Source organism: Temnothorax americanus, unplaced genomic scaffold (assembly GCF_048541705.1).
Source record: "Temnothorax americanus isolate GAGA-0224 unplaced genomic scaffold, ASM4854170v1 Scaffold38, whole genome shotgun sequence".
Classification (NCBI taxonomy): Eukaryota; Metazoa; Arthropoda; class Insecta; order Hymenoptera; family Formicidae; genus Temnothorax; species Temnothorax americanus.
The window spans coordinates 936,908-963,026 of record NW_027509526.1 but is presented as its reverse complement, the minus strand read 5'-3'; the positions used below and the strand labels follow the sequence as shown (position 1 = coordinate 963,026).

The 26,119-nt window shown below is 40.6% G+C and overlaps 2 protein-coding genes and 1 long non-coding RNA gene across 4 annotated transcripts; all 3 read left to right on the top strand.

Moving 5' to 3' along the window:
* The first annotated feature begins 12,770 nt into the window (after positions 1–12,770).
* Positions 12,771–13,584, top strand: LOC143902146 (uncharacterized). Its single transcript, XR_013258269.1, has 2 exons — positions 12,771–12,859; positions 12,920–13,584. It is a non-coding gene; the product is annotated as an uncharacterized LOC143902146 (long non-coding RNA).
* Positions 13,585–16,070: 2,486 nt separating this feature from the next.
* LOC143902145 (uncharacterized) lies at positions 16,071–16,869 on the top strand. The gene has a single exon (XM_077414848.1). The coding sequence runs from the start codon at positions 16,177–16,179 to the stop codon at positions 16,867–16,869; it is 693 nt and encodes a 230-aa protein (XP_077270974.1). The 5' UTR covers positions 16,071–16,176.
* An 89-nt stretch (positions 16,870–16,958) lies between these two features.
* Positions 16,959–22,096, top strand: LOC143902144 (uncharacterized). 2 transcript variants are annotated; one of them, XM_077414847.1, is made up of 7 exons: positions 16,959–17,094; positions 18,532–18,716; positions 18,838–19,026; positions 19,340–19,423; positions 19,513–19,680; positions 21,596–21,718; positions 21,937–22,096. In XM_077414847.1, the coding sequence occupies exons 2-7, from the start codon at positions 18,533–18,535 to the stop codon at positions 22,008–22,010; spliced, it is 822 nt and encodes a 273-aa protein (XP_077270973.1). In that variant the 5' UTR covers positions 16,959–17,094; position 18,532; the 3' UTR covers positions 22,011–22,096. The 2 variants fall into 2 exon arrangements, with proteins under 2 accessions (XP_077270973.1, XP_077270972.1); XM_077414846.1 differs by lacking the exon at positions 16,959–17,094 and having other exon boundaries at positions 18,308–18,716.
* Positions 22,097–26,119: the final 4,023 nt, after the last annotated feature.

Sequence of the window (26,119 nt, the reverse complement as noted above, 5' to 3'; positions counted from 1 at the left end):
TTAATAAATATAACCCACCCTCCGGGCTCCGACCTACTCTAACTGCTCAACCCAATTTCCTTTCAGAATACATAGCTAGTCTATCCGAATGTACAACCTTACTCCTGTGACGAGGTGATTTCCGAATGCAATAAACCACGTCACTGAGTTTCTTAATTATCAAAAAGGGTCCCTCCCAATGGTTTTGCAACTTGGGAGCCTTCTCCTTGACTCTTCGGGGATTGAAAAACCAGACTCTCTGCCCCTTCTGAAAGAGAACCTTTCTAACTCCGCGATCGTAGCGAACCTTCATTCGAGCCGATTTCAAATCCCATTGTTTCCGTGCATTAGTATAAATTTTCTCTAACTTTTCTTTCAAATTTCTAACAAAATTTCCGACCAGTGGCGGCTCCTCAGCATGAAATTCCGAAGGATTCCCTCGCAACAAGTCTGTAGGTAATCTGAGATCTCGGCCAAAGTATAATTCTGAAGGAGTAAGTCCAGTTGACTCGTGTTTCGAGGATCTGTACGCTAAAAGATACATGGGGATCCACTGATCCCAATCTCTTTGATTTTCCGAAATATACTTCGCTAGATAATTAGTTATGGTCTCATGCTGTCGCTCTACTTGTCCATCGGACTGAGGATGTAAAGCTGTAGTTCTTGTTTTCCTTATCTCCAACAGCTTCATCAATTCCGAGAAGAGTCTTGATTCAAAATTCCGCCCTTGGTCGGTATGTACCTCAGTAGGCACCCCATGTCTAGAAACGAACTGTTTTACAAAGATCTCTGCTACCGTTTTTGCCCTCATGTTCCTCAAGGGGAAAGCTTCCACCCATTTTGTAAAACAATCCACTATGACAAGAAGAAATCTATTCCCAGATTTCGTCAACGGAAGAGGACCCAGAATGTCCATCTGAATTCTCTCCAATGGAGCTCCGACATTGAAAACTTGTAAAGGAGATTTTCCTTTCCCTGAGGGCCTTTTCCTAGCAACGCAGACTTTGCAGGTTCTGCACCAGTCTTCCACGTCTTGTTTGCAGGTTGCCCAATAGTATCGTTTCCGAATTTTTTCCAAGGTTTTATTTATTCCAAAATGACCTCCGGACGGAGAGTCGTGTAACTTCTCCAGTATTCGTTTAACAAGTTTCCGAGGAACTATAAGTTGAAGAAAACTGGATCGAAGATTCGGAGCTTCCCATCGCTTATAGAGTATTCCTTCTTCTAGTACCAAAGCATCCCAATAAGACAAATAAATTTGAGCGAAAACATCTTCCGCAGCTATCTCGGTTCGTGCCGGACGAACCCCTGCTTCCTTTCCACGAAGTATAACTAAAATGCTCGGATCTGTCCTTTGTTCACGACTTCATTCTATGGGATCTCCTGTCGTTAATTCAATGCGGGCGAGTCCTTTTTCCAGCGCCACGAAATTTTTCCTTTCTACCTTGGCGCAATATTCACAACCAACCGATTCACATGACCGTCTCGACAACCCGTCGGCATTCTTATGAGAGAGTCCTTTCCTATAAGTGACAATAAATTGATATTGCTGGAGTCTCTCCAGCCAACGAGCCAACTGTCCATCCAAATCCCTGAAAGACATAAGCCAACGCAAAGAAATATGATCTGTACGGATCAAAAATTCACGACCCAAAAGATGATGGCGAAAAAACTTAATAGAGTCAACAATCGCTAAAAGTTTGCGACGAGTCACACAATAATTCCGCTCAGCTTTGTTGAGCACCCGACTAAAATACGCAATGATCCTCTCCTCCCCTTCCTGTTCCTGCGATAAAACCGCGCCAATTTCTATATTGGAGGCGTCAGTGTCCAAAACAAAACCGCCTTCTCTTTTCGGAAAAGAAAGAATCGGGGGAGAGGATAACATTTGCTTCAATTCATCAAAAGAATTCTGACATTCCCCATCCCAAGTAAACTTAACGTGATTTCCCGTCAACACATATAAAGGTTTAGCTATCGAAGAAAATCCTTTGATAAATTTCCGATAGTAAGAACAAAACCCGAGGAAACTCCTTAATTGAGTCTTCGTATGAGGGACTGGCCATTTCTCCACGGCAGCGACTTTTTCAGGGTCTGTGGAAATTCCCTCGGCCGAAACTAAATGGCCCAAATGTTTTACTTTCTTTGCAAAGAATACACATTTTTTAGGATTTATCTTTAAATTTACTTCTTGCAAGCGTAAGAATACTTTCTCTAAATTCCTTAACATTTCTTCAAAAGTTTTCCCGAAAATTATTATGTCGTCTAGATAAACCAAATAAATCTTAAATAGTAAACCTTGCAAGACTTTCTCCATTAGGCGTTCAAAAGTTGCCGGAGCGTTACACAACCCGAAAGGCATCACTGTGAATTGCCATAGTCCTCTGCCGAAAGAGAAGGCCGTCTTTTCTCTGTTCTCAGGACGAATTTTAATTTGCCAATATCCACTTTTCAAATCTAAAGTACAAAACCACACGTTACCTGATAGATGATCAAATATATCGTCAATTCTGGGGAGGGGATATGAATCTTTTTCCGTTAAAGCGTTTACAAATCGATAATCCACACAAAACCTCAGTGTTCCATCTTTTTTCCGCCTCAATACAACAGGGGAAACCCAGGGGCTATTTGATTCCTCGATTACTCCACAAGCCCTCATTTCCTCGATAATTTTATCTACCTCCCCTCTCATTTGAAAAGGAATTCGTCGGGGTACCTGTTTTCTGGGGAGAGAGTCTTGTACATTTATAACATGTTCAATAACATTACAATTTCCCGCAACAATATTCTCGGAAAATACATCGCAAAATCTTTCAAGAAATTCAGCAAAAAGTTCTTTCTGAGTTGTATCAAAATTCACAGAATTATTCTCGAAGAGTTCTTTCAAGGAAAATGGGACTTTATTTGGAATATTCTCAATGCGAGCTAATTGTATTCCCGATCCTGCAGTCTGAAATGCAGGATCGAAAATTTCTTCCAAATTCGCCTTCTTAAGAAAATCCACTCCTAAAATACAGTCGTCATTAATTTGGGCAACAAGCAAGGGGATCTCAAAAGAATATTTTCCTATTTCCACTTTAGCTTCTACTTTACACTCTACTGTAACTTTCTCCCCGGTAGGATATCTCAAATTTATCCCTTCAAAAGGAAGCTTTTCCTTTCCTGCTTCTACGAATCTCTTACTGAGAATGGATACGTCAGAGCCCGTATCAACCTTGAAAGAACACTCTTTCCCATCAATTTTTCCATCATAACAAAAATAACAACAAGGCTTAATTCTACTTTGTTTAAAACCGGTTTTATTTAACAGAACATTTTCAGAAAAAATAAACGGGGTATTAACAATACGAGCCAAACCTTCCCCGCCAAGTTTGACTAAACCGTGTTTCCCCTTTCCTTCGGGCACTCGGACCGGAAATGTCCGGTCTTACCACAGGTCCAACACTCACCGCGACTGGCGTTTTTGCTGCCACGCGAATTTCCCCTCTGCTCATTTTTTCCTTCTTCAGCTTGTTTCCCGTTCCCTTCCGTGCCCTTTTTCCCATTAAAATTATTGTTCTGTCCCTCCTTCGGAAAACTTTTATTCGTCTTCTCCTTCTCTCGAGCATAATTGTCCCCTTGAATTATTTTCAATGCTTTTGCTTGCTCGACTGCCCGACTTAATGAGGTTATCCCCTCTATTTGCAACATACGTCGAACAAAAATATCGGACACAGCCGAAACGAATTGCGAACAAGCAATCTTATCCCGGATCTCATAGGGGCACTCGGGATACGCAAGACGAGATAGACGCTCAATATCGGAACCGAGAGTAGCTAGATCCTCCCCGAATCTCTGTCTGCGATTGGTGAGAGCGGAGTAACTATTCTGCGTTAAATGACCCTCCCCAAAGCGTAGCTCGAGCTTCGCTTTCAGCTCTGCAAAATCTAGACAGTCAACATCTTGCACGGTCTCTAAAATGGAACGCGCTTTTCCCCTCAGACTCGAGGCTAACACAACAGTTTTCATCGCGTTATTCCAAGAATTCGCTCGCGCAATTAGATTAAATTGTGACAGATATTCATGAAGTGGGACTGTCCCGTCATACGTATCGGGCTTCAAATTATAGCCGAGCCCGAGGCCCGCTCCCGCGGCAGCGTCACCTGCGTACGAAATCTGATTCCCGGCGCTAGCCACGTTTGAGCCCACCCGATACAAATTTTCGCCCGCATTTCCCGCGGTCAAGTATCTTTCGGTCAAGCGCGCGATATTTCTTTGTGCGTCACTCGTGATCTCGATTCTTTCAGCCGGGCGTGAGTTGCTTTCACTCGCGTTCCCCGCGTTTCTCGGGATCGCGTCCCCCTCACTCGCGTGCGCGACTCGCGCCCCCGCGCCGCCCGCGACTCGCGTCCCCGAGTCTCCAGACGCTCTATTATTAGAACGACTTAGCTCTGTGTTGGAGATAATCCCGCGGAGACGGCAGAGCTCCTCCTCCTGGCGGCGGAACGTCTCCGCATAATCGCGCTCCCTACGTGCGTGTTCCTCGCGCATCAAACGGATCTCTCCTATGACGGCCTGGAGAGTCACAATTTCCGCTGACGTCTCCGTAGCGCCCGACTGCGGAGTCGCTTCCCTCAGCCGCTTCCTTGTGCTGGACATGGCCGTCGTATTGTCGCTCGTCCGATCTTTGCTTGTTCGATCCTCGCTCGTCCGATCCCGGACGAGCCCCCAAAATATTACGCGCCGACGAACGTTCGCCACACAATCACTCGCTTTCACACTCGCGGCGCGTGTCACGACACTCTCGCACAAATAAGATGACTCGTTTAGAAAATCAGTAGCTCTTTATTACGACTCTCGGTATAATAGAGGAGCTCGGGACGACATGTCCGAACGAGACGCGTCCCAGAGTAAATCTGAACATCAGGTATAACAGGAAAATCAATAGTTAACTGAGCATCACGCAATCAATATTAGTAAACAAGCATCCGTCACCAAGGACGGTTCGCGACGCGACACCAAACAACGGGCGACTCGCACACACGCGCGACACGAGGACAGCACGGGCGTAACAATATATTCTATGTTGCCTCTATATTCAACCAAAGAAGTTGGGTTATGTTTGTAAAAAGCACATTGCAATCATAAAGTATTATTTTGTTATTTAAAGTCTATGAACATTTTAAACCCTGTTTTAAACATCCTTAAAATAAGATTTAGGATGTCTATATCAGACTTTACAATAAAAAATAATTTTTTTAATTACAAATGTGCTTCTTGCAGACATAACCCAATATATATATATATATATATATATATATATATATTACGACGACGACGACGATGTCCTCACGGTCTCGCCGGCCGTGGAGGAGCGCGCCGTCGCTTTCTTCACTATAATCTTTATCAATATTCGCGATACTGCTCTCCGAAACCCCGATGGTAGCTCGACTGAATATTTTAGAGATGTTATGTTGGGCGCCAGGTGAGATTCCTCGCACCACGATTCACGAGATCGCAGTATTTCTCAGGCGTGGGCTTCTTTGATCAACCGCGGATGGAATAGGAGAGGGAGCGTAGCGCAATCATCACACTCAAATACATAAAACATTAAATTATATTTCGGTTAAGGCAGATAACAAGTGGACGATAGCGAGTTCCACGGCGAACAAGCAGAATTCGAGCACACGCCACGTGTCACCCCACGAGCGCGATACTCATTCCGTCGCTGAGCTGCACGGCAATCCCGATTGAATTCGCACAAGAGTATTCCCCGACATAAGTTGCAGCGAATTCCACCCGGACGGTCAAACGCGAGATGCTAACCAATAACCAACGCAATCTCCTTAAACAATTACGCAATTTCCCTGCGGTCTACCGCGACAACGCTGAGGATCTTCTCTCCCCTCGAAGCGCACGAATGGCCCCACCCGTTAACTCGACACAACCGTGGGCCATTAATCCCGATGAAACGCACGTATAGCTACTTACAAATGGCATGAACTTAACCGGCAACGATAACTACGAGGCTCTCTCACGCGCGAGAGCCACTTCTCAAAACTACGGCACGGTTAAGCCAACGGCGTTCATGAAATTCCACGCGACGAAACCACCCGCAACGAAATTACGCGAACGAAATCACTCACAACAAAATCATACGCAACGAAGTACACGAAACGATATCACAACGAAATTACATGTACGCTGACTGTCGGCGGCCGTACGTTTTCATCCCCGAGGCGGGTACTCGCGATCACTTCGCCGCACGGGCCCTCCCGCGGTATGGCACTCGATATTCTTTAATTACAGCCGATTTCATACTTTACCGCGGCACAACGCGACTCCCGGGAGGGCCTAGGTATTCTCGCGGTCTTACTTCGAGGAAGGCTGAGCAGTGGCCTTACAAATCGTCTCGTTCCGGCGGCTCGTCACTCGCTCTTAGGGCTGGATGTTGCCGGGATGGCGGCTCGCTCGACAGTGGCGTTTCCTTGATCCGGCGGGACCACGCAGGACCCGCGCGCGCCCGCGCGCGCCGGTTTCCCTAGCCTGATCGGTGCTGCGCCCTGGCCTGCCAGCGATCCCTCTAGGCGATCGTCGCGCCCTTCGCGAGCGCCCCTCGTCACTGCGCCCATCCGCCGGCGGTAGTTTTGAAGTCCGCCTATTTGAGACCGGCTGTCCAGGCCGCGTCTCATCGTCCGGTTCCTCGACGGCCAGGCTGGACGGGCCATGGCTCGTCGACCGGGAGCGGTACTCAGCGGTGGTGGCCCCGTTCCTTAACGGGGACCTTCGTCGGGGCGTCCCCCGTATCCGGGCTGCAGTGCTCTCGTGCCATCCTTGACGCCTTGACAGGTCATCTGATCTGCCGGCTGTGGGCCCCAGCGTGACCCGCCCGCCGATCGTACGCCCTCGGAAGCTCCTGGTTGTCCAGCCGTAAGTCCCTCGACGCGGCATAAGCCGTTACACTCGTCGTGACCCTGGCCATCTGCTCCGCACTCCCTCGACCTGTAACGCTCGCAAAAGGTCTTAATCCTAACCTAAAGGCTCGCTCTCCGCCCGCCTCGGGCGGAGGCACCATCCCTGACGCCTCCCTCGGCCGAGCTCCCATCTGGGGTAAGGGACGCGACTTTTGTCACGTCACAATATATATACACATATTTATATACACGTATATGTAAAGACAAAGTAAATATAATTATTTTTTATATAAACTTTTTTTAGTTAAAGAAGACACGAAGAAGCAAAAGACAGATAGAGAGAGAGAGAGAGAGAGAGAGAGAGAGAGAGAGAGAGAGAGAGAGAGAGAGAGAGAGATTGATTGATTGACTGATTGATTGATTGAGCTTTATTAGCCTTCTAGGCTATTTTTTACATAAAATATCGTTAAATTAATTTCTCTACATCAGGTACAATATATTCTCTTAACCTACGTTTGAAAAATTTAATTCTTTCGCATTGCTTAATTTTTATCGGCATCAGGGCGTTATACATGTTTAAACCTTCATAAAATATACTTTTCTGTGCGCTTCTCGTCCTGCGATATTGAATTCTAATATTCTCAGTCTGCCTCGTTTGCCGTCCACTCAAATCTCCTATTATTTCTATCCTATTACTTAAATGTTTTGGCATTATGTTTCTTACTATCTTAAAAATAAAAATACATACATTGTACATTAGCCTCTGTCTTACATTCATAAACTTAAGGGTTTGCAGCATCAATTCTACCTTTGTATATCGCGAGCATTGCAGTATGACTCTCATGGCACGGTTTTGTGCCACTTGCAGTCGATTCAGTTGCGTCTCACCCATGCCTATTAACATCGTTGCGCAATATTCAAAGTGAGGCGCTATGATAGACTTATACACAGTACATCGAGTGTACGCCGATATATAATTTCCTATTCTATTCAGAAAACTCACTTTTTTCCCTATTTTCTTTAACATATAATCACAGTAATTCTCCCAACGGAGTTTACTATCGATCATTACACCCAGATGTTTCGCTATCTCGATACGCTCAATTATAGTTCCATCCAAACTTTTTACTATTATGTCTGTTTTTATTTCTTTCCTTATACTTCTAACTATCATATATTTGGTCTTATCTGCATTCATTTTTAACATATTTACATTCATCCATTCTTCAAGTATACCGAGCACCATATTTAGTTTTATTTCTAATTCCTCACAACTTTCTCCTGTTACACTTGCGGTCGTGTCATCTGCAAATAATCTAAATATACTTCCCTCCGGACAGACTTTAACTATATCATTTATATATAAAATAAACAATAGAGGTCCTAATACTGATCCCTGTGGCACGCCATATACTGTCTCAATTATTTTAGAACATATATCATTGAATCTAACTTGTTGCTTTCTATTACTTAAATACGATATTATCCATTCCAGTACCACTCCTCTTATTCCATACTGATATAATTTTTCCACTAATCTTACCCTATCTATTGTCTCAAACGCTCTCCTAAGATCCAGGAATAACACCCCCACCATTTTTTTCTCCTCAATTATCAACTTCCATTCCTCGATAAAACTTTGAATTGCTGTCTCACACGACTGCTGTTTCCTAAATCCCGATTGGTATTCGGTTATTATTTCATTGTCTTCTAGAAATTTTTTCAATTGTTTTTTTACAACTAACTCTAATACTTTTTTATATATCGGTAACATATTGATCGGTCTATACTCGCTCGCTTTTTTTGGTTTGTTTACCTTTGGTATCGGTATTATCGTGGATGTTTTCCATCCTTCTGGAAATTTACCTGTCCTAAGCGAATCATTTATTACCCCTACAAACTCATCTTTTATCACAGGTAGCACCATTTTCAGTATATCACTATTTATCCCTTCCTCTGTTCCGTTCTTTCGTGGTAGTTTCCTAACAATTTGTTCCAGATCACTTGCACTAATTGGCTCAAAATTTTCCATAATTCCCTTATTCTCGATTACATAAATAGGTCTCCTACCTATGCCTTCTATCCCCTTATTACTAATAGATTGCACAATGTTGCTAATACTTTTTACATAATATATATTAAATTTATCAGCTATATTGCATTCTTCTATGTCTTCTAATATTTCAAAATCTACATTATCGAAGTTCTCTGAACCCCTTTGCTCACCTTTAATTAATTCTTTCAAAGTTTTCCACATTTTTGTAGGATCACTCCTATTATTATCTATCATATTCTCATAATATTCTTTCTTTTTTGCCCTAATAAGTTTAACTACTGCATTTCTTTCATTCTTGAAAAATCCCCAGTCCTGTTCTTTGCCTGAGCTTATTGCTCTACTGTGAGCCTCATCCCTTCTATCTGTTGCCATTCTAATTTCATCTGAATACCACATTTTCCCTTCCTATATTTTCGGAATCTTAAACTTTTTTTTAGGTGCTACAGTATCCATTACACTTACTATACTATTAACAAATCTCTCCGCTCTTATACTTATGTCTAGCCCTTGACCTTGCTCAGTTCTTTCTTCCATTATTCTAAGAAATTCATCTACATTAAATTTACTATAGTCCCTGCCTCTGAATTCTTTATATTTATTTCTCTTTTTATTCATATTAGATTCTACTTTTAGCCATCCATGGTCCGTTATTTTCGGTTTCTCATTCACTTGTACCTTTATTTCTTTATTCGAAAAAATTAAATCTATCATTGTACGACTATCTTTTGTAACTCTCGTTGGACAATCAACGTATTGCCTCATCCCTAGGTTTTGCATTACCGTTAATAATTTCTTTGTGTAAAATGAATCTACCATTATATCTATATTAAAGTCCCCTATCACTATACAGTCATACTTTATTATTAGATCTTCAACCGTATCTTCCAAAAATCTTACAAAATCGCCATTTGACAAACTCGGCGAATGATACACTACTGCTATCATACCTTTATATAAATTCTCTCTTATTTCTATCACCACGCACCAACAATTTGACACTATCTTTTTCTTATCAACTATTTTAAATTTAATATCATCTTTAACACATATATATATATATATATATATATATATATATATATATATATAACAGTACTCCTCCTGTGTTTCTATTTTCAGCATCACATCTAACTATACTATACCCCGGTACATTGACCTCACTATCCTCAATTTCTACAGTCAATCTAGTCTCCGATAACGCTAGAATCGCAGGATTCACCCTCTTCATAATTTGATGTTGAATTTCATCCTTATGCGCCAAGAAGCTTTGCGCATTTGTATACCAGAGTAATTCCGCTTTTCCCTGTAGTTGCTATTTTGCATCTTCCCAGCCGGCTCTTTTTTTCTCTTCCTCCAATACTTTCTTAAATGTCGGACATTCCGAATCCAGCGCCTCGTGTTCAACATTTATCTTCAAGTTGTACGTCTGATTCTTATAGGTACAGTTTACACACCTCTTCTTCGCCGTCGTACATTCATTCGCCTTATGATTTCCTGCACATTTATAGCATGTTTCCTGTCTCGTGCAATTCTTGGCAATATGGTAATAGCCCCAGCATTTAAAACATCTTCTAACACTAATATAATTAAATATGGGACACTTTCGCCATCCTAAATTTATTTTTCCTCTGTTTATTAGTGAATTATGAGTGCTTTCATCCACTTCAATTATTACGGATCCTTGCTCAGTATCCTTATTTTTTCCTCTTAATATTTTCTTCACTAGGTGCATACAGGATTCTTCGCCAATTCTATTCTGCTTCTTGAATGTATCTATCAGTTTATCATCCTCCATTTTCATTTCTTCTCCACCAACATTAATTATTCTAATCTTTGGTTTCCTCTTCTGTGGCTCAGAGACCTTGACCTCCTCGCCCATTGCCGCTTGTACCGTCATCTTTAGCTTATCCTTCTCTTCTTCCATCTCACATCCTAAGATCACTGTCCCTTTACTTCCCTTTCTTAATTTGGTAATTCCTATTTCCATCTTGGTTATATCAATTTTATCTTTAATTGTTTTCTTCGTAATTTCACTCTCTTGTTGTACTTTTGGTTTTATAATCAAGATATTTTCTTCCTTCCTTTCTTTAATCACATCGCTATATTTTCTTGTCGCTCCACTTGACGGTCCATATGCCCCTTGCGTCAACATTTTTCTCAATTCTTCTATTAATGCCTGTTTAATGCCTTCCATCTCCTCACGGACTATTTCTTTTATCATTGACTTGATGTCCTTTTTACATGCTGCCTCATCTTTTAATTCTTTCACTGTTTTTACAAGCCAATCTATTTTTCTATCAATATCTTCTGTTCCACTCGCGGCTGCTACTTTATTCCCGCTGCTTGGCGCCGGATTCATTTTTGCAGGTGCCGTTGCTCTTCCTGCTGCTGCCACTGCTTTATTTATATCAGCTACTTTATCACCATCACTAATAATTAACTTCTCGAATGTGCCAGGACTCGACACCAAATCGCTGTTTCTATCATAAATTTTGTGCTTAGATACACAACCTGGATGGTAAAAGAGCTTAGTACAGGACTTGCATGCTATCACCTCCGTTTTTATCGCCTTCTTACATGCCGAGCATCGATACTCGGCGTATTCCTCGTTCATTCTGCTAATATCGGCAGAGACAGTTAATTGACTCGTCACTTTAACACGTCACTTTCACACGTCAGCGTTTTGTGTTCGTCGCCGATGTCTACCTGTCGTACGAGGCTTCGATGACCTCTGTACGAAATGCAGTTCTCGTGTCTATGTATCAACATATTCCGGCTAGATAACACTTATGGCTACCCCCGGTCTATGAAGATATTCGTTACACAACTCTTTAACACTCTCCCTCACTTCTAAACCACCCAAAAATTAACACTTTTACGGAGCGATGTTTCACACGTCTGCTTCTGCTGAGAGAGAGAGAAAAAGAGAGAGAGAGAGAGAGAGAAGAAAGAAAGAAGCGAAGAAATAATAAATAGCAGGTAATAATAATTAACATTTTGTTTGATATTATGCACGTTAATGTGTATAGTGTCATATTAAAAATAACACATTTTCGTAATTTTGATGCATATATAAATAACATTTAATCAGAAAATTAATTATTTATATATGTTTTAGGATTAATTTTCGAGTTTAAGCTACATTTTTCTTTGGATGCCAAATTAAAATAAAAATTGAGCTTTAAAAAAAACATGAAGGTAAAGTAACTTATAACAAAAGATTAAATAATTATAAAGTAATTTATATTTTATCATATATTTTCTGCTTTTAAAATTTGTATTTTTATACTTAGTATTTTTATGCTGTGGGCGCTAGCCACTTACGCTGGGGCGTCGCGTGCCCTTCGCAGAGGATATGTCGTAGCGAGAGAGGGATCGCCGAGTGAGCTGAGAGACAGAGGTGTACAATAAATAGGTCGTTTATTCTAGGTCCTGTTATACAGATGTCGATGTGTCAGTGTGCTGAAGAAGGCCCTGAGAAGGGCCGTGGAGGCGGCCCTGAAAAGGGCCGTTTGGGCTCTTCTTGTTGTGTGGCCCTGAAAAGGGCCGATTGGTTTCTTCTCCTCCTAGTCACGGAGTCGCTCACGCCAGATGATGCTCGGCTGCGTCGTGGTCCTCCGGAAGGAGCTGAACTTCCGCCACGCCGGCGGTGTCCCCGGTGGTGTGAGGGACTGCTCCGGTTCCGCAGTCGGTGTCGACTCCGATAGGAGTGTCGCTGGCTCCTCGGTCTGCGTCCCTTGGGAGGAGGTGACCTCCCACTCCGTGTCCGTCTGCACTTCCTGAGTGCCGCGTGATGGCTGGTGCTGCACGCCTCGGTGTACACGCGCAGGCGGGATGGTTGTGACCGGACGGTACGTGTTGAGCCCGATTCCGGCGGATAATATTCCTATCAAACGGTCGCCACTCGGTTTTACCTTAGACTACCGAGAAGGTAAGTTCGCATCAACGCCCCGATTATTCGCAAGACGCTAATAGGAATTATTTGTTTCAGAAGGATGTCCCTGATGGATCACCGTTGCTGCTTCTCATCCCTGGATCCTCGCTTTACATCGCATACCAGATAGAGGTAAGTAAGGATAATTCAATTATATCCTAATTATTTGAATTTTATTTCAGACTGATGTCCCTGTTGGATCATCGTTGCTGCTTCTCATCCCTGGATCCTCGCTTTACATCGCATACCAGATAGAGGTAAGTAATTATAAAATAATTATGTACTAATTATTTTATGTTATGTTGCAGATCGACGCCCGGATTGGATCGCCGTTGCCGTTATCCGTCTCTGGATCCTCGCTTTACCTCGCATACCAGATAAGGATAAGTCCCGATAATTATGTTTAATTACGTACTAATGCGCTTCTCTTTTTCAGTTCCCGCCTCGGATGGATCGCTGCTTTGTTGCTGCTCTGCTTCCCCGGATCCTCGCTTTACATCGCATACCGGATTGCCGCTGGACAACGTTGGATCATCGCCGAAGGACAAGGTAAGTAGAAGGTAAGTATCGATAATTTTTTATAATTAATCAGGAAAATTTGTTTCAGAATTAATTAATCTTTAATGCCACATCATCATTTCAACGTTACAGGCCGTTTCACAATATCATAAAGGTGTCTCACAACGCGAGTTTCTCGCCTCGGTGTGAACGTCGCTTTATTTTAATAAAGTTGCACAATTATTCAAATTGCGTATCTCGGCTTATTCGTTTAGTCGATACGATGCTTTTATTCCAGATAATTATTCCGATCGGAGGACTTTGAACCTCGTGATTGTTAAACTATGATCACGCACTCGGCCGTGACCATCACTCTATCATACAATGTTCGTGCGCTGAATTAACGAACGAGTATTCGGTGGTTAAATACAATGATTAATAATGTCCGCACAATATTCCGTATCCGCGTGACCCAATGCCCGTGGTTGTTATATACTCGATAATTGCACTTCCACTAATTAACAATGTATCCGAATTTCAACTCGCGTATTGTTGCTAACACTCGATTGTATTTGGCAATTAATTGCCCCTCGCTGTTGGTTAAGACGAGTAATTTTACGCGATAGTACGCGGGAGTTCTCGGTTGTAAAGTATAACGCGTATGCCGATCGTACAGAGTGTGATACGTGTGTTCGCCACGGCTATACCCGAGAGACTGCCTCGAGCGGTCGCTCTCGCTTGGGCTCCCCACTTATGCCGGATCGTTCCCACTCCCCGGAACTTTCTCGATCGTCTATTGTTCGCGGCCGGCACATCTGGCGCGATCATGCGAAAACACGATGATTTTCACTACCCTCTCGCGTGTCCTTTTGCGCATCGCCCGTTCTAGAAGGTTCCCGTGGAAATTTCCACGCGCAACGCAGTGCGAGAACCTTCCTTCCCTGGTACCGCTGCACCAGGTTTTCACTCCCGGAAAATGTTCGACGCGGACGACGTCGACCTATGCGCACCTCCTCGAAGATGCCCCTGAAGGTGAATTTGGGTGTTCTCCCTGTAGACGACGTCCGGGTGACGTCGATGTCGTCGGCCGTTGACGCCGACCCTCTGGCTGTGTCTCCCAGGTGCTGGTATCGCTGTTCCGGGCCACTGTTCCCGGAGATGATGCGTATCCTGGGGATCTTTGTCGGAGCTCGACGTCGACCCCCTAGGCGGGTGTCCCAGGACTTGGTACGTCCACCGGATGGATAAGTTCCTGGCGAAGATGCGTTTCGCCCGGTTTTTGCCGGATCATGGCGCCGACCCCCTGGGAGGGTGTCCCAGGTCCTGGTAAGACCGTCGGATATGTAAGTTCCTGGCGAAAGTGCGTTTCGCCCGGATTTGGCTGGATAATGGCGCCGACCCCCTGGGAGGGTGTCCCAGGTCCTGGTACGGCCGTCGGATATATAAGTTCCTGGCGAAAGTGCGTTTCGCCCGGATTTGGCTGGACAATGGCGCCGACCCCCTGGGAGGGTGTCCCAGGTCCTGATAAGGCCGTCGGGTTGATAAGTTCCTGGCGAAAGTGCGTTTCGCCCGGATTTGGCTGGACAATGGCGCCGACCCCCTGGGAGGGTGTCCCAGGTCCTGGTAAGGCCGTCGGGTAGATAAGTTCCTGGCGAAAGTGCGTTTCGCCCGGATTTGGCTGGACAATGGCGCCGACCCCCTGGGAGGGTGTCCCAGGTCCTGGTACGGCCGTCGGATGTGCAAGTTCCTGGCGAAAGTGCGTTTCGCCCGGACTTTGTCGGACAATGGCGCCGACCTCCTGGGGAGGTATCCCAGGTCTTGGTAAGACCGTCGGGCATCTTTGTACCCGAAGCCGGTATCCTTTTCGGGAACTTTGCTTCGTCGGTAAATCTGGCGTCGCACATTCGTGCGCCAGGTATGCGGGATGGTCCTCTGGTCCATTGCCTCTGCCGGTCACTACGGTTTGGGCGTCTCACGTTATCGATCCTCGCCTTCGTCCCCTCAGTCGGTATCTTCTCCATTGAGGATGCTCGTCGGATCGTTTCCGAACTCGCCTCCGAAGCGCGCGGTCGCATGGTCTGCGTCCCCTGGTGTACCCGCTCGGAGGGTGACGGTGGCAGCGACGACAGGAGTGGAGGCACCGTCCACGTTAGTCGTGGAGACGTGTAGCGCCGAACTCGTACGTCCCACGTTGTGATGAGCGCACGTGGAGGACGAGTCAATCGCACCGGCGAGAGCTGGAGCTGGACGAGCTTCCACAGTTGGCCTGGGCGGTAGTCCAGGGGCCGCTGAGGTTGTGGCGGTAGCGGCAGGCGAAGTGGCGCAGCTCGTCTCGGTGGTGGCCGTAGCTTCGGCGGCGGCAAGGTGACGGCGAGATCGGTTACCAAAATGCTTCTCCTGTTCTCGGCTCTGAGCCGAAGAGCAGTCGAAAGCTGTCTAGGCCGTCGCCGTGTGGCCTTTTATTCTTCCCTGTCGGGAACTGAAACGCGAGAAAGTCTGCCACCTGTCGGCGGCGCTTTCGTCTAGCTTCGCGGGCCGTAGTCGGGCCCACGCGCTCGGCGCGTGATCGGTGGGCGCGCGCGCGGCGCGCGTACCGTCTTGATTGTGCGGTCGGAAAACCGCCACATATGCTTTACACATTACATTAATTTGATAAATTAAAAATGTCATTACACAAAAATTTTAAAAATTTATCCGTGAGTCAGAAAAATAAAAGGCTTCTCAAAGCTTATAAATTTTTACAAAATATTCAAATAAGTGATAATAATGTAGAAGAAAACAAAGTATGTTCCAGTGACAGTGTCAAATATGAAATAATGCATCCTGCAAATTATATAAGTGAAAGTATTGATATCAATAATGACAATAACAGTGGCAATAATTATATAGGCGAAAATATTGATATCTATAATGACATTAACAGTGACAATAATAGTGAAGGAAACTATTTCATTGAAGATAAATTGAATGATATAACAGATGATAATATAGCACTAAATGAAACTTCAAACTTTAAAGAACAACTGAAACAATGGGTGTTCGAATATAATATTACTCATCGAGCTACTGGAGCTTTATTAAAGTTATTGAAAAATGTTAATAATAATACTAAATTACAAGATCTTCCACTTGATCCGAGAACATTACTTGAAACTCCTAAGCACATTGTTGTTCGTGAAGTCCCTCCTAGGAAATATTTTCATTATGGACTAAAAAATGCTTTGATAGATATTCTAAAAACTGTACGTTTAAGTACAATATCTAAAAACATAGAGATAAATATTAATATTGATGGTTTACCTTTAACAAAAAACTCAAAAAGCCAATTTTATCCAATACTAGGAGAAATATATCCAAAAAATTTTGAACCATTTGTTATTGGAGTATATCATGGATATAATAAACCTGCTTGTTCTAATGTATTTCTACAAGATTTTATCGAAGAGTATATTTTATTACACGAAAAAGGATTTGAGTTTAATGAAATACATTTTACCGTTGCAATTTGATGTATAGTTTGTGATTCTCCAGCTCGATCATTTGTAAAATGTACGAAAACATTTAATGGATATTTTGGTTGTTCAAAGTGCATGCAAGAAGGTGATTATAATAATCATCGAATGCTTTTCCCTGAAATAAATGCAAAATTGAGAACAGATGAAAATTTTGTTAATCAAGAAAATGAAGAGCATCATATTAGAAGATCAATTTTTGAGAGAGCAAATGTGGGAATGGTAAGCCAATTTCCATTAGATTATATGCACTTAGTTTGCTTGGGAGTTGTAAAAAAGATGCTTCAAATTTTTGTACATGGAAAAATCAAAGCTATAAAATTCAAGTCTGCAGTTATACAGGAAATTTCAGAAGCTTTGTGTAATATATCTGCATGGATACCAAGTGATTTTGCACGGAAGACACGTAGTTTAGAAGAGTTGGACCGTTGGAAAGCAACGGAATTCAGACTATTTCTATTATATGTAGGACCAGTTATATTCCAAAATTATTTACCTCAAAATTATTTGTTGCATTTTAATTCTTTACATTGTGCTATTAGAATATTGTGCCATGAAAGTGATTGTATTAATAATAATGAGTATGCTAAGAATTTATTTCATAATTTAATTCACATACCTGATGATGTAGTAAAATTTGGACCTTTAGATTCATTTAGTAGTTTTTTTTTTGAAAGTTTTTTATATGAAATTAAAAAACAATTGAAGAAAGCAGAAAAACCTCTCGAACAATTACATAATAGAATAGTGGAACGTGCTAAATATAAGAAAAAGCTACAAGAACACTACTTTTCAACATCTCAAGTTGCTCAATATAATTCTAAAAAATCTAATGAAACGATATTAGCATATGATTACATTTTCTATAAAACATTTAAATTGTCAGTAAAAAAAGAGTCTGATAGTTTTTGCTATTTAAAAAATAATGATATCTTTCATATTAAAAATATTTATAAATGTAATGAAGATTCCATTATGCAAGGAAAAATATTAATAAATCCCGTTAATTCTGAGTTATTTAACATAATTGTTGGAAATGAATGGTCCGAATTAAAAAATGTTCCAATTGATGAAGTAAACATGAAAGCAATTTGTATTCCTTACAAGAATTCTTTTTGTTTTTTTCCCATAATTCATTCATGTGTATAAAATAATATAAAATTATTTCAAATTGTGTCTTATAAACATACATATAATCCACAATTAACTAAAATTTTATCAATTTTGTCTAATTAATTTTTCTTAAATAATCGCATTATAATTCTTTTATTTTTAAAATTTATTTAGTTTTCACATTATAAATATTTATGCTCCATATATTTATTCAGATAATTGATGAATTAATTTAATTTTTTTCAGTTTTATGTCTTGCTGAATGCAGAATTTTACATTTTACCATTTTCTACATATATTAATATTCTTCTAGACATACGCATTTTTAAATAATATTTTATATTCTAAATATAATATTATTAAAAAATGTGTATAATACAGGATATACCTAGGTATATGAAGTTAAAGTAATGTCAATTTATAATGTTATTTCATAGCAACATTATTTTTATTTAAAAATAGCATGCAAGAATTCTCAGCATGATTTTTTTCATCTCGTCCCATGATCCAATATATTTGCGGTGAAGGTTCAGCATTACTTTACAGAATGTATTTTGTCGTATTGTGGGATGAATGGTCTGCAACCATACCATCATCGTGGTTAATAGTACTATCTAAAGCATTTAAATGGCCACCGAAAGAGAAAAATGCTAGTGTTGAGTCTAAAAAAAACTCATTACCTAATAATGATTGGGATATTATTCACTATAAAAAATTATTAGGTCCTTTTGGTAAATATATATACATATATATATATATATATATATATATATATATATATTCAGATATATTATCTTTAATATATATTAAAATTAATGTATAAATTGTTCATCTAATTTTTATCTTTTCTAGATACATACAAGAAAGCTAGAGAATTTGAAATTGAAATAACAAACATTTCTACAAATGATGAAGAAACATTGTCAACTCTAAAAGAAAAAATGTATAATAAAGCATCTTTACAGAAAAGACAAATTAATAAACCACCTCGTTACTGTACTACATCTTCATCCGAGGAAGAAAAAGAAAATGAAAATTTAGGTAAGCATTAAGTTTTTTAAATTAATTTTTATGATTAAATGGTATTAAAGAAGTATAGAGCTAGATGTTTGAGACAATGTTACAACACATTGACTAAATTATTTAAATTTTTAAAATCTTAAAATAGCTTTTATATTTGCAATGTATAAAATTATAAGAATTTATAACATCCTTCTAGTTGAAGAACAGTCTTATGTAATGTCAAAGTAATATAAAAATTTGTGAGATGTGTTAACTCATACAATTTTTTGTTTCTATTGAAAACAATTGTATAAGTTTCAATATTTATATTACACAAGTGTTTTTTTAATAGATAATACAGCTAAGAAAAGAATTAATAAACTATCAACCTACCATGAAAATGACACATCTACTAAAATTAAACTAAAAGAAATATGTAAGTATTGATTTACAAATATACTAAAAACATTCAACATATTAATTTATAAATATATTAGAAATAATATTAATATTGAAATAAAATAGGTATTCCACAAGTTCCTATAAACTATAAGCCAACAATAAGAAAAGTTGAAGCAATAAGCTCTGCTCAACATAAAATATCAAAAAAATCTGCAGTTGATTGCAAATTTGGAGCATCGATACATGAAAAACAAAGATGTTCGGAACTAAAAAATGGAAAACAAGTTATCGGTACAAATATAATTTTTTTAAATTATGTAAATTTAACCGCGAAAAAAACAAAGTGGTAGTATTATACCTCCAAATAGCTTTATCCTGTACATACTGTTTATAAAATGCGTAATATACTACAAAAAAGCGTGATATCCGCACAAAATTACCTTTTTTAAAAAAAAGTAAAAAAAGGCGTTAAGTACACGTATAATAGTGTATATGTTGTTACCTAAAAAAAAAGAAAGTGGTAGTATTATACCTCGACAAAACCTAAGTAACAAGTGGTAGATCTTTATATCTCGAAAAATCTCGAAAAAATCTAAGCAGTAGTATCTTTATTTTCGAAAAATTATAACCCAAGTGATACACGTCACAAAATTATGTTACCTTATCAAAAAGAAGAGTCGCGCTTCAAGTGATCTATAACAATTACAAAAAAGAAATGATATCTCTTTAAATTAGAGCGCCAATTACAGAAAGAACATGTATATATTGCCTCAAAAAATAATTGTTGCACTACTTTGAAAAATTTTTACATTGTGTCAATTAGAAAAGAATGTATGATAACAATTTTATAAAATTAAAAAATTTTATTTAAATTTAACAAGGGAATACAAGATATTTAAATACAAAGTTTACATGTGTATTTTTTAATGGTCACAAAGAATTACAAAGGTAACAGTACAAAATACAAATATTTTATTAAAATATTTAATCCAACGAGGGAATACAATTTGTATTTAAATATAAAGTTTATATATGTATTTTTCAATAGAATAAAAGATTTAATCACAAAGAATTACAGAGGTAACAATACAAAATAAAAATATTTTATTAAAATACATAAATTTTTCTTGTAAAAAAAACTTGGCGCTGTTAGACCTCGAAAATTTAAATTGACCTAATGAATTAAAAGGAGAGCAAACGAGCGAAAACGAGCGACTGCTCACGATTGCTAGGCTAGCGGAGTATCGGCTGAACGCACCCATTCAGATTTAAAGTTATTAATACACCTAGACACCAAAAACTATGAAGCGCACTATCTGGATCTCGTCATCGGCAACCTGGGACACGTGAACATCGAATTCGAGGTATTATAACACCTAGACACCGAAAACTACGGAGCGCGATATCTGGACCTCGTCATCAGCAACCTGGGACACCTAAACATCAATTAAGGTATTAATACACGTAGACACAGAAAACTACGGAACGCACTATGTGGACCTCGTCATCGGCAAACTGGGACACGTAGACATCGAATTCAACGTATTATTACACCTGGACACCGAAAACTATGAAGCGCACTATCTGGACCTCGACATCGGCAACCTGGGATACCTAGACATCAAACTCAAACTTGATTCATAAGAATCGACTTAAAAATTCCCTAGCGGCACTTTCTGCCAAGCGTAGAGAATCTTCTTTTCCGTCAATATATAAAATTTATATATATACCTAATTTACCTAAATAGAAATCTTCCTCCTGACCGATAAGTCTATCGACCTAATTTCGAAATACGCGCGCAATATCGAAACTGGCGATACCTGCGCCGCCAGCGTCGAAAAAGTGAAAATGACGTTTCTGATTATGACGTCATCATATCAGACGTCGGCGTTAGGAGGAAAAGGAAGGATCTTAATAAAAAATTTTCACATTTGGACTTTGCGTCGCAATATCTCCGCTCGTAGGGCACGTAGCGGAATATTATAAGAGAAACCCCCCCCCCCTAATTGGACCCCAAGCTATCGATCAAGCCTACTTAGAACTTGATCCGTTCACTCGTTATCGAGATCTCAACATCTCGTATACTCGCAACCCGTCGCGTCGCGTAAAAGAGTCACGGTCGGTCTCGCTCCGCGTGTACTTGGCGCGAGACACTACCGTGTCTCTTGATGAAATCGAGTAAACGAGAATATTTCCTATTTACAGAAAATGCTGCATTATTAGATACTGATACTGAATTACCAAATAATAATAATAATGAAGAACATACAGAAAGTAATGTATTATGCTTGGATGGCATAGATTTAGATACCATGTTCGCAGAAAAAGGTAAAAACGGGGTTAAAAAATATATATTACTGTGGCTTTACTAACTGTGCAATATTTTTTTAAATTTAAATTTATTTGCATAAAAGTTTACATTATATTAACTAAATTTTTAAAATTAGAGACAAACAAGGAAACTTAATTTTATTATTGTGTATTATAGCGAAATTGTGATTGTTATGAATATAGTTTAATCGTAAATTCGTCGCTGAGTTTTTCAGGTCAAGCTGATGTATCGAACTGGAATATGGGATCTAACTTGAATCTAATAGAAACAGACGGAACAAGTAAATAAAATCCGCACAAAATTACCTTTTTTAAAAAAAGGTAAAAAAGGCGCCAAGTACACGTATAGTAGTGTATATGTTGTTACCTAAAAAAAAAAAGTGGTAGTATTATACCTCGAAAAAACCTAAGTAACAAGTGGTGGATTTTTATATCTCGAAAAATCTCGAAAAAATCTAAACAGTAGTATATTTATTTCCGAAAAATTATAACCCAAGTGATACACGTCACAAAATTATGTTACCTTTTCAAAAAGAAGAGTCGCGCTTCAAGTGATTTATTACAATTACAAAAAAGAAATAATATCTCTTTAAATTAGAGCGCCAATTACAGAGAGAACATGTATATTGCCTCAAAAAATAATTGTTGCACTACTTTGAAAAATCTTTACATTGTGTCAATTAAAAAAGAATGTATAATAACAATTTTATAAGATTAAAAAATTTTATTTAAATTTAACAAGGGAATACAAGATATTTAAATACAAAGTTATTTACATGTGTATTTTTTAATGGCCACAAAGAATTACAGAGGTAACAGTACAAAATAAAAATATTTTATTAAAATACAAAGCGAAAGCCATTGCTCCTTTGAAAGATCCCCGATAGGAAAATTACGTAAATATTGTCATTCAATTGGACAATTATTGCACTAAGATGGTTCTTCATAACGCTGCTGTCTTGCTGAAATACTATTTATAAATAAATTGTCCAAATTTTCAATATTTGCACAAAGGTCTCAATTTCTACTAGTATTGTTGCAAATTAATATCGAGACATATAATTGCAGCATTTCCAATTTCATTCAGATTTTGTCATATCATCTTATAAATCTTTTCTTATTGGAGGAAGTCACTTATACTCTTGCGGCGTATAAAGAAATAACACATTGTGCAATCGGCGTAACAATTAAGTAGATACCTTATACACTCACATATATCAGAATTTCTTGGGATGAACCAATGTATATCCATCCTGTGTCCCAACGTAATTCATCCTTTATCAAAGTTATTTATCTGCAAATAAAGTATTGGATAAATATGTAAATGCTCATTATTTGTTTAAATAATCGCACAGATACTTTTACTTAATATGTATACTTTTAATAATAAATGATCTTTAAATTGCATACTGAATTTGAAATCGGAAATTGTATCCCACTTTCTTTCTCCAACGTTGAGCGATCGCCGGTTTTTATCTTCAATACTTCGTTGATATTGCATCACCACAACCTATTAGTATAATTTATCCAAGTAATTCTGCAAATATTGGACAAATCTGTTATTGCACATTATTCCAATGGATAATTGTAAACGTATGTTTTTTAATGCCAGGTAAAAAAATTTATATATATATATATTTATTTATAATTAAATATATCAAATATGTCCATACATGTTTTTGTCTCTCTTCTATAATATATATTACAGAAGAAAATAAAAAGAAAAATCTAAAAATAATTAAAAAGATCATTTTCGCATTGCATTTTTTATAATAGGTGAAGTTTGAGGTAATGAGAAAAAAATTGCCCATGTATAATCATATATTTTGTCACAACTTTTTCACTCCCGGACCGCTCCGGGACGTGTGCCGGATCAAAAGGAGTAAGGAGAGCGGGATGACGGGCCTCCTCGACGATTCCCTCGCACCTCCGACACTTCGCGAAACGAATTTACCGTTGAGCGCCAGACGCGTCAACGCGCGTCCGCGAAATCGCGAAAGAAAACCAACACGAGACGCACAGCGAGACGTGCGGATGTGCGAGGAATCGGCTAGCTCGACCTAAGGGCTGGGGCGGGGTTGATGAAGGGCGGCGCGATATTCGGCGGGGTGACGCGCCATAAATAAGGTTCCGAACTCAAGCAATTAATAAATAAAAATAACATTTATTCATTAGAAATGCGCGCGTGAAACATATAAAGACCGATCCGGCTTCGGTCGGTCAGGCAAATCCTATAATCAGTCGCGCGAGCGTCAGAGATGAAACAAAAAAAAATAATGGTAGCGCGGACACCAGAATAAACGAAGTACGGCGTTATCGTATAATAAACGCGCAGAAGGCGCTGCGATGAGATCAGAGAGATACAGTATGACAAAACTTACAATTAATATGGACCATCAACCGTAAACGCGAAATAATCACGGAAATAGAAAATAAGATCTCGCAAGAAAGATCGCGAAAGGGCGATACCTCACGCTCGGAGCGCGTGAACGCAACGCCGGGAGTCGCGCGAGAATTCTGTCGCCAATTATCTTAAGCCTAACGCAAGTATGAATCGTGGCGTAAGCCACGCCCCAACGTAATGAGGATCGAACGCAACACAATAACGCGAGATCAATTTTGGCGCGATCGCAAGGAGACGCGAAATACTATAACAAACGCGAAAATACGGACTTAATCTAACGCGAGAAATGACCAAAGGTAGCGCCAGTCATTCGGGCAAAGACAATACTGTCTTCAGTGATTTCCGAACGCGAAAACGAAACGCCGAGGCAATCGGCGTAACGCGAAATACGGGAAGAAACGCGAGGAAAATGTGCGGGATTACCGCGAGCAATAATAACACGCAATCACCGAACAACGCATCCGAACATAATTACCTTAACACGTACGATTCTCTGAGGCAATTAGCCACTCACAGACGGCCGATTAACGCGAATGATGGGCCGACGCATGCGAAATTTCACAAGAGCAATGTTTGGTAATTTGATACGCCGGGAATACGGAAGGTGCGAGGCACAACCACGAGCGCAGACATTATGCGAAACGGACGCGCAGTAACAGATTTCGCCACAAATCTATCGCGATCTCCAGAGGCTCGCAATCGCGTCTTTACTTCAATTCCGCGGCCACGATATCATCCCGAGGCCCTTCGCTCTCGCTGTCGATCGCCATTCGATACGCGGTCTCAAGGGACCGCGCGTCGCGATATTACAACGTTATCCCGGACGAGAGCGTGCACCGGAGGGCGGCGTCGTGGCGTTACATTTTGCGATTAATTACTGCGGGCAACCTCACCGATGTGATGTCTCCTCGTAGGGCTCCTCGCCGTCACCTCGTACGGAGGATCGTCGCAGCGCAACAGATTTTCCCGACTCGGGGCGGCTATCGCGTAGTTTAAGAAAACGTTCGGACTCGCCGACGGACGACCAGAGAGTGTCTCGCTAAATTCGCTCGATAACGGAATCGATGCGGCACCCCCTTCCGTAGGGGCGTGCCAACCAATGGAGAGCGAGCGTGCAAGCTCGCGCGATATCCTCAAGCAGGATCGTCGTAAGGTGGATCCTTCGGGGGCGCGCAACGGTCCCTCGGCGGCGTAGCGACTTCTTCAATTTGTCCCTGGGCAGCGGACTGAACTTTGCTCTGGCCGGTGTGCCTCCGGTTGCCCTCGGGGCGGTGATCAGTCACCCCGCGGGCCGGTATTTCGTGGAGGCAGATTGCTGAGGCCGGGTTTGCCCCGGGACCTGGGGCCCCGCTACCGGCGGCCTTGTCCATCGCCGCCTCATTCGCCGCACGCCTGCCGCGTTGCTCTCCCCGCCCGTGATCCATGTAGCTTCCGCTCTCGCCAACCCTCCTCGGTCCTTGGTCCTCCCGGACCCCTCTCGTTATCTGTAATCCCTCGAAGATTCGCCGTGGTGTGGGTGAGGCGCCGTACGCATTACAATTACACATGAAAATAAGAGAATAATCAAAACGCGGAAACGATATCGATTTTTGGCCTCTGGAGATCTCGTCGTCGCCTCTCTGGCTCGTCCCTGGGCGCAATTTTCCGCGCCTTGTGACGGTGGCGGGGCGCTGCCACGAAGCGGCGGGCCGCAACGTCACAATGTATAAATGTAACAGTTGTTATGTATGTATAATTAACATAAAAAAACATTTAAAAAAACATATAAATATATATAATTATATATATTTATATATGTTTTTGTTTTGATATAAAAAATTTTTACCGCGTGGATATATGCCTATACTTATCGTCCTCTTAATCGTATATATTCTTCCACAATTTGTGAACGCAGGCTGGCTTTGTTATTTTGTCATATTTATGTGATGTCTTCACCTGTTGGGCGTAGTTTTTTTATTTTCCTAAAGGTTTAAAACAGAAATTGATTTAGTTTG